Source organism: Phalaenopsis equestris, unplaced genomic scaffold (assembly GCF_001263595.1).
Source record: "Phalaenopsis equestris unplaced genomic scaffold, ASM126359v1 Scaffold000240, whole genome shotgun sequence".
NCBI classification, from domain to species: Eukaryota; Viridiplantae; Streptophyta; class Magnoliopsida; order Asparagales; family Orchidaceae; genus Phalaenopsis; species Phalaenopsis equestris.
Genome location: NW_018164682.1, coordinates 2,220,170 through 2,229,638, shown reverse-complemented (window position 1 = coordinate 2,229,638; position 9,469 = coordinate 2,220,170). Strand labels below are relative to the sequence as shown.

Here is a 9,469-nt window from a genome sequence, read left to right as displayed (position 1 = left end):
TAAAACCCAAAATAGAGCCTAACAATATCAAAATTCAAACTTCCATAAAGCATTAAACTTCCCATCATTTCAAATCCAAAACCGTGACATCAAATCAAGCCAAAACCGAGCTCAACAAAAACCAAAGCCAAAGCCGAGCTCCCAACAGAAACAAGAAGCCAAAATTGAGCTCAACGAAAACCCAAAAGCCAAGGTCAGAGCTCAACGATATTAAAACAAGTCCAAGCCTTGATATAATCGAGCCATACCACATTAAAGCTCTAGCCATTTTAAGCTCAAGGAACGACCTGCATGTCTAAACATTTTAAGCATGAAATAGTTCCAACAGATATTTAAACAGGGGTGATGCCGCATGAAGAGTTAAGCCAAGCTCTCCAAACAAGATACAAAGCTTTCCCAAACTAAATAAATTCTCTTATAACATATATTTCAAGCCAGGGAAACCCACAGAAAGCCCAAGCCGAGCCCCCACATGTTTGCAAGAGGAGCAAAAATCATTTCAAGAAAACATATTTCAAGCTTCCTATAAGAGAGTTATGTCACTGCCTCTTTTTATTCGCGCGCGATTCCTCCCCGGGCAAAATCGACGTTCCGGACGCGTTGGCGCAGTCCATTTCGTCATCCGGGGTCGCTCGGACGACATCGTCGACAATCGGGTCAAAACGCGTCGGAATTCAAATTTCACCAAATATTGACCCGCGATCGATCGTCACAAGTGGTTAACTCGAGCCCTCGGCAAATAACGGTGCAGGCAATGTGAATTATGGCGATCGGACACGTCGACTCTCCGAATTGCGAAGCTGGTGCGCGTAGGAGTGCAAATTGTGCAGAAGGCCACCCTAAGGCTCGGGAAGGTCCTATAGGAATCCATTTTGGGTTTCCTCATGTCGGTTTCATCCTTCTAAGTGTTAGAAGTCGATACCGCACACGCGCAACTCCACAAGAGGACGGAAATAGGTCGAACTAAAAAACGAGGCGGGCACCACTTCTAAGGTTCTAAGATAGTCGCAGGAAGACCCCTAAGGCTAGATCCTAACTCCTACGAGGAATACTAGACCTCACGAAAATTGAGGTCAACAGACCCCTGTCTCCCACAATATATTTTCCCACAGCATCACAGCAGCTAAAATGCGGTAAGAAATTGTGCAAGAAAGCTCTAGCGTCAATCTCCAAGTGTTGGGGGGGTGTTTCGACCTCATTTGTCTAAGTTTTTTTCTACACGTTTAAAGTAACGAACCTGATGTAATCTCCAAGGATTAAGGGATCTTCTACTACGATCAGAGAAATACTTGGATCCCACTGGTGACGGCACTGTCCTCCCTAGCACCTGAGAAGCTTTCCCCATTTGCGAGCAAACATCCATATTGATTCAAAGATTAGAAGAGCTTAGACCTCATTTGTCAAAGCTTATGTCTACACATCAAAAGTAACAGAGCTATTGTAATTCCTAGGATTGAGGGGGTCTTCGACTGTGGTCCGTGAAGCACTTGGATCTCACTGGTGACTGCACTGTCCCCAAAGCACCTGAAGAGTTTCTCCCAATTGTGAGTAAACATCCATATTTGTCCAACCATCTGGGCTACCCTGCTGCACTAGATAGGGATGCTGAACTAGATAGGGATTTTGCGCCCAGTGTATTCCATTGAATTCTCCGAAATCAATACAAGGTTGGTTCAACCGGAGTCCTCTGTCATGTGCCTGCCACTGACTCTTCACTTTCGTAGTCCTCTGTCATCACTAGGACTGATCCTGTCAATGCCTCTCAACAAGGGAACCTGTAATCTCGAACTCCGTTGAAGATGCGACTATGTGCTTGTCATTTTTGGTGAATGAATAGGTGTTCCTATACTCATCATGTTGAGTCTTGTGATCGCACTGTCTTTATCCATAAGCACCACATGGCACCAAACCTGATCTTTCAACAAGCTCCCAATAAAAAACACCATTGAGACGCATGCCAATATAAATCAAGTTCTTCAACCATGATAGGGAAAATGATCCAGGATGCCTCTGAGTCGTGATGCTCAACTTGTCTATCATTATTGTAAACACCATATTCTTATTGTTACCTCTATCAATGATGATATTACATGCATTTCCCTTCAAGGTACAACAAGCGTACAATATATTATGGTGGAAGCCACTGTTGCTCCCTTGGCGCCTCAGTCTAAAGGACTTGTCGAACCACAAATATCTTGGTACTCACACTTTTCTTCAGTTGCTTGTCGCTAAATTCTTTCCCAGCCCCATGCTTTGTGAAAAACACAACTCAGCTCGTCGGGCAACTGCAAGCAATGTTTCCAAAACAATGACATAAGAATATTTCCTTTCGATGGGTTTTTTCTCACTCAAAGTGGCTCCGTCCTGCTCTAACCGGTCTGCTCCACTTCCTAAGGCGTGATCAGCCTACAATCTCAAACTGTAAGTGATTGTCCGACTGCAGTGGTTTCGTGCTTTGTTTCTATTGTCACTCCACCTTCAATTCTAAAGTCTGCACGTCCCTCAGTGTCAAAAAAGGTTGCAATTGGACCACACTACGGATGGCGGCCTCCATGCCTCCCAAATACATAGTTATGGCGTGCTCCTTTGTCTCCTTCAGCTCACACTTCAACTTAAACTGCATAAATTTTGTTGTGTGCTCCTCTATTGCTAGCTCCTTCTGTTGAAGGTATGGAGCTTCAAGAAAAAATCCTAGTGATAATGTGGGAGTTAGTATAGTCCCTACATCTCCCGTTTCAACTTCTCCAAAGAAGTGATTCTGTCTCATCCTGTTTGTCCCTCTTCAGATTCTCCCATCCAAAAAAAGCATTCTTCTTCAGCATGATAGCAGCAAGTTTTATTATTCTGTCATCGAGCACCTCATTGTATTCAAAGACACGCTCAACGGTTAGCATCCATTAGAGGAAATCCTCTAGATTCATTTTTCCCTCAAAATCCAGTACGTTCATCTTCATTCCCAGATCGTTGGATCCTCTCATAGACACATCATCTTTACATCTTCCAATAGATACCTCATCTCTATATTTTCCAACAGACACTTCATCTCTATATATTTCAACAGGCACTACATCTCTGCATCTTCCAACAAGCACCTCAACTCGATATCATCCAATTTGACGCTTCATTTATTTATTTTTCAATAGGCACTTCAGCTCTAGGCCCCAGTGGATATTGTACCACAAAGCATTGTGATTTGTCTTCTTCTCCACTGAACTCATCCCTAGATAAGGGATTTTGGTGTTCTTCTTGCTCTCCTTCACGGATTTCACTATTACAGTCGATGGTGATCCTACCTTGAGTTATTTTCTCAATGGCATCGAGCCGATGTAGTACTTGGCGGAGTAGCCATTGTATATCGTCCATGGTAGATTCTTGATCAGATTTTGACAATTGTCTCCTTGGAGCGTGGTTAAGGGTGTTTCAGATGTAGGTAGGTGGAAAGGAGGTATGTTGCGTAGAGGGCTAGAGGGCAAAAAAAAAAAATTTTTTGGGTGATATGAGGGGAGTTAGAAACCCTAGGACATGACTAAAGTTTTGCTAGCTCTGATACAAGATTTAAACCAAATGACAACGGAAATACAACTTTTATTACTAAAATCAAATATAAATTACAACCAAAGGCACTTGAAACTAGGAAATAGTAAAAGACAAGACAAACCCAACTAGGGCTTAGGTCGGGAGTGGTGGTGCTACGATTTAAGGAGGAAAAACATTCGTGAAAGTGGGAGAATTGTCGGAAGGCAACAAGAGAACATTGTGGTTGGATGTCGGATGGCAGGAAGGGGGGTGGTAGCAAGATATGATGACGTGGCTGAAGAAAAAAGGTGGCGGCAAGGTGTTGGAATGGTTGGGTAGGCTCACGGCAACAAGGAGAGGAGTTGTGGGGCTGAGGTAGCGTCGTAGGATAGCTAAACAACGATAGGAAGGCAAGGAAAGGCTTGTGGGACTGCGGTGATGATTTTCAATGACAGGATAGGCGTAGAACAGCAAATAGGAGTGACAGGGTTGTCACTGAGAGGGGGTGCGTGGGGAAGCAAAAGCAATGAAGCAGATGGCTGGGAGCAGCAAGGAGAGACGAAAAGGATGGAGTTGGCAACTGGATGGGGTCAACAGGCTAAATATCCCCATAGAGGAGAGCTACAGACGGAGCACCACTCGTCCTAACAGAGACAATCACATCAAATGAGTTACAACCGAAGCACCTCCTCGCATTCGGATACAGCCTTAAAATCAGAAAACCTAGACGTCGGTGACTGTCCTGACAAAAAAGAATCCAAAAACTTACTTTCAAACCCTAATACAGCACAAATTAAGAAAGGTCTAAAAAGGAACTAAAGCTAATATAAAAGAAAGCATAAGAAAATAAAATAGTACTATTTCAGCGGCCCGTCTCAAGTCTCCCGCGATATATTTTCCCGATGTACTGCAGCAGTTATAGCACCACATGAAAATTGTGCAGGAAAGCTCCCACGTCGCATACATACCATACAATTCATAAGTATTTACCTATCTAACACCTGAACTTTGTTTTTACATTTATATAACCAAATCTTTCAAATCACATCAAAAATCTCAATTTTTAAACTTGAAAAAGGGTGCATTAAAAAGTGAAAAGCACCTTTCATGCATAGGAAAAGTGGTATGTGTGTGTGCACGCGCAATAAAAATTGAATTTCATGTTGGATATGTAAATAAATAGGGATTGAGTGTTATGTATGTAAATCTTCTTAAAAAGGATAATATTGAGATAGAAATAATAATGATGATTGCATAGAAAACACTGAAGAGGATATTTAATTGCAAGTATTTCAAATTTCAAAGTATTCAAAATACAATATAAAGTAAAATCATGCATTCAAATACTTTGACAACATTTGATGAGCATAAAACAAATGCAAAAGATTAATTATATGTATTTTGTTTGAAAGAAAATCAGTTCACAACATTTCATATCACATCTCCCGTTTCAATTTCTCCTAAGAAATGATTGTCTCATCCCGTTTGTCCCTCTTCAAGTTCTCCCAACACAAAAAAACATTCTTCTTCAGCTAGATGGTAGTAAGTTTTACTATTCTGTCATCGAGCACCTCATTGTATTCAAAGATCCGCTCAACGATCGGCATCCACATGAGGAAATCCTCTGGATCCATTCTTCCCTCAAAATCCAGTAGGTTCATCTTCATTATCCTCTCATGGACACCTCATCTTTGTATCTTCCAACAGACACCTCATCTCTGTATCTTCTAGCAGACACTCCATCTCCACATCTTCCAACAAGCACTACATCTCCATCTCCACATCTTCCAACAGACACCTCATCTCTGTATCTTCTAACAAGCACTACATCTCCACATCTTCCAACAAGCACCTCATCTCGGTATCATCCAATCGATCCCTCATTTATGTATCTTTCAATAGGCACTTCAACTCTAGGCCACTGCTGATACTGTACCCCAAAGCGTTGTGACTTATCTTCTTCTCCACTGAACTCATCCCTACACAAGGGATTTTGGTGTTCTTCTTGCTCTCCTTCACAGATTTCACTATTACAGTCGATGGTGATCTTGCCCTGAGTTCTTTCCCCAATGGCATCGAGCCGATGAAGTACTTGGCAGAGTAGTCATTGTATGTCGTACATGGTAGATTCCTAATCAGATTTAGGCAATTATCTTCTTGGAGCGTGGTTAAGGGTGTTTCAGGTGTAGATAGGTGGAAGGAGGTGTGTTGCGTAGAAGGGAAAAAAATTTTTTTTTTTTTTTGGTGATATGAGGGGAGTTAGAAACCCTAGGACATTACTAGAGTTTTGCTAGCACCAATACCATATTTAACCTAAATGATAACGAAAATGCAACTTTTACTATTGAAATCAAATAGAAATTACAACCAAAGACATTCAAAACTAGAAAATAGTAAAAGACATCACAAACCCAACTAAGTCTTAGATCGAGAGTGTTGGTGCTACGATTTAAAGAGGAAAAACATCCAAGAAAGTGAGGGAATGGTCAAAAGGCCACAAGAAAATGTTGTGGTTGGATGTCGGATGGTAGGAAGGTGGGCGGCAGCAAGGTATGGTGAGGTGGCTGCAGCAAGGAGGTGGTAGCAGGGTTTTGGAATGGTTGGGTAGGCTCACGGCAGCAATGAGAGGAGTTGTGGGGCTGATGTAGCGTCGTCGGATGGCTAAACAATGATAGGAAGGCAAGGGAAGGGATTGCGGGACTACGGTGATAATTTTCAATGACGAGATAGGGGTAAAACAGCAAATAGGAGTGGCAAGGTTGAGACTGAGAGGGGGGTGCGTGGTGAAGCAAAAGCAATGAAGCAGGTGGCTGAGCGAGGAGAGAGGGAAAGGATTGAATTTTCGACTGGATGGGGTCAACAGACTAAATATCCCCGTAAATGAGAGCTACAGACGGAGCACCACTCGTCCTAACGGAGACAATCATCACTTCCAATGAGTTACTTCGGATACAGCCCCGAAATCGGAAAACCTAGACGTCAACGGTTGTCCTGACAAAAAAAAAATCCAAAAACTAACTTTAAAACCCTAATACAGCACAAATAAAAAAAGGTCTAAAAAGGAACTAAAGATAATATAAAAGAAAGCATAAGAAAAAAAAAATAGTACTGTTTCAGCGGACCTTCTCACGTCTCCCGCGATATATTTTCCCGATGTACTGCAGCAGCTATAGTACCACATGAAAACTATTTGGGAAAGCTCCCACGTCGCATATATATCACACAATTCATATGTATTTACCTATCTAACACCTGAACTTTGTTTTTACGTTTATACAACCAAATTTTTCATATCACATCAAAAATCTCAATTTTTAAACTTGAAAAAGGGTTTATTAAAAAGTGAAATGCACCTTTCATGCATAGGAAAAGTGGTGTGCGTGTGTGTGTGCAATAAAAATTGAATTTTGTGTTGGATATGTAAATAAATAGGGATTGAGTATATGTAAATCTTCCAAAAAAAAGGATAATATTGAGATAGAAATAATAATGATAATTTCATAGTGAACACTGAATAGGATATTTAATTGCAAGTATTTCGAATTTCAAAGTATTCGAAATAAAATATAAAGTAAAATCATGCATTCAAATACTTTGTCAACATTTGATGAGTATAAAACAAATGCAAAAGATTACTTATATGTATTTTGTTTGAAAAAAAAATCAGTTCACTGTAAACCAGAAAGTAGTGATCAGCAATGATCAACAATAATGATCACTATGGCAAGTGACGACAGCAGACAGCGGTGGATGGTGGCATATGACGGCTCTAGAGGTCAGTGGCAGTGGTAGACAATGGCAAATCGATGGCAACGACCCGCAATGACTAATGGTGATTGGCAACAGGTAGCAAGAGCAACAGCAACGGCTTTCAATAAATTTATAGATAAACCAAATAGATCAATTCCAAAACACCAAAAATGAACTAAAGGATTAGTTTTAAATCCTTCAAGATTTTACTTTTAATTTGTGTCTCATTAAACCAAACACCAATATTTCTAAAATCCTTCTATTTGGAATCCTCTACACCCAAACTCGTCAAAAATCAAAAGCCCCAAAATAATGATATGGAATACTTTACACCCAAAATAGTGATTTGGAATACTTTACGCATAAAATCCCTACATTTGGAATACTTTACACCCAAAACTCTTCGCACCAAACAGCCGCAAAATACTGATTTGAAATACTTACACCTAAAATCCTTGTATTTGGAATGCTTTGCACCCACAACTCTTCAAACCAAACAGCCCAAAATAATGATTGTTTTAAGTGAAGAGAGTCTAAATCTAGAATTAGCAAAAAACCGCATTTTTACAAATAAAGCAAATTCATCAGCAAAAAAAATGTTCATTAAACATAACTTACCCCAAAGCACATTTTGCACCATTGTGCAAGAGCCATTCCGCTTTCCATTCTTATAGCCTCACCAGGGTTTGCTGAAGACAAACCTGAATGCTGAAAGAGAAATGCATCAAGAATATGCTCTAAATGTGTGAAATGCAGTTCAGAATGCTTCAAGTTAATTTACTTACCTGACAAAATTTTGCCACTGACATGGGCAAACAATGACAGGAGCACAAAACTTCCAAAAATCCCATGTCATTCAGAAAAAGTTCTCCAGCTATCAAACGTCAATAAGAAATGGCAACTCCTAGTTAAAGCGTTTTGCAGAAAAGTTCAATTTAAACAGATGTAGGATTCATTTATATTACCAAACTAGTCATAGCAGCGTCAAAAAGGTTTCAGGAGGGACTGAGGTTTCGTTTGGAAAAGCTTTTAAACAGATTTAAGTTTTAGTGAAAGCAATTTTTTTTTCATTCATAAGTCCGTGTGGCTGTAATATTTTCTTAAAGTACTTACTTAAAAAACTGTTTCATAGTTATTATTTAAAAAAAAAAAAACTGAACCAGGCAGAACCCAAGTGTTTCTTTGGAACAGCTGTGCGGATATGCACTACCATACACCATTTGGCTTCCTGAGACACACGTCCCATGATGCTGCATTATTTAGCAGTGTGCAATCAGCCTGTTGACCATGCAACAACAGGCTCCAAACCATTTTCAAGGACCAGTGAAATAGGATGTAAGGAATAAGAATTATAAATATTAAAGAAAGCACTTACTGGTATTCATGCACAACACGCGTGGATGCCCCATAAAAAAGTTTGAGAAAGGAATAAAGCCATGAACGGTAGCATCGGATGGAGAATTTTGAGATGACGGACTATTCTGATGCAGAATGGCAGAGCTACTTAGAGGAGGAGAGCTGCATCTCCTTGACTGCACTCCCATGCCTCCACTACCATCTTCAGAAGAGTGTCTGGTGACAGCTTTGCGAGAGCCTAAAATATGAGAGTGAGAGCGAAGTGGTTTACAGTCCTGCATATCAAGGGCCTTGGAACTAGTTGAGAATAAGGGCCAAGATGCAATAAAGGAAGAAAGGCTTCCATTAAAGATTGCATCACTGCAATGGATTTTTGATAAGGGTGAAATGCAATTTGCTGAGAAACTGTGACTTGTAGACCTTCCCAAGGTGTCGCCGTTAGAAATAGGAAGCTTGGCCAGCCCTAAGCTTGAATTGGGGCAGTGCAGAAGTTCTCCTGATAAATGATTTGAATTGCCAGACAGAAGTGCAAGGAATGAATTGCCCGTCTCAGAGTTACCAGATTTGCCCAAATCGGAGTTAAAAGAAGAAGGAAGAAATGGTTGTTGTGACATTTGACAGTCCCCAAGATTAGCAGCTTGCATCACTCTAGGAGGATAAAATTGTTGTGCGTTCATATTAATCTGTAAAAAAGAAAAAGAGTGAAAAATCTTAAAATTATCCAATTGTTTAAACAAAATACACCAAAAAAAACTGAACCATCTCTCTCTTTATCTATCTCTTCCATAAATACCCAAAGTATATACATATATATATATATATATATATATATATATATATATATCTA

The 9,469-nt window shown here is 40.2% G+C and overlaps 1 protein-coding gene across 4 annotated transcripts in view; it reads right to left on the bottom strand.

Moving 5' to 3' along the window:
• LOC110023995 overlaps nt 1-9,469 on the bottom strand; it is a 58,715-nt gene that overhangs the window by 46,353 nt on the left and 2,893 nt on the right. For all 4 annotated transcript variants that reach the window (XM_020723680.1, XM_020723681.1, XM_020723682.1 and 1 more), the window contains exons 2-4: nt 8,642-9,305; nt 8,052-8,140; nt 7,885-7,974 (exon numbers count right to left, since the gene is read on the bottom strand). In XM_020723680.1, coding sequence (XP_020579339.1) covers nt 7,885-7,974; nt 8,052-8,140; nt 8,642-9,305 — 843 coding nt within the window. The remainder of the gene's footprint in view (nt 1-7,884; nt 7,975-8,051; nt 8,141-8,641; nt 9,306-9,469) is intronic.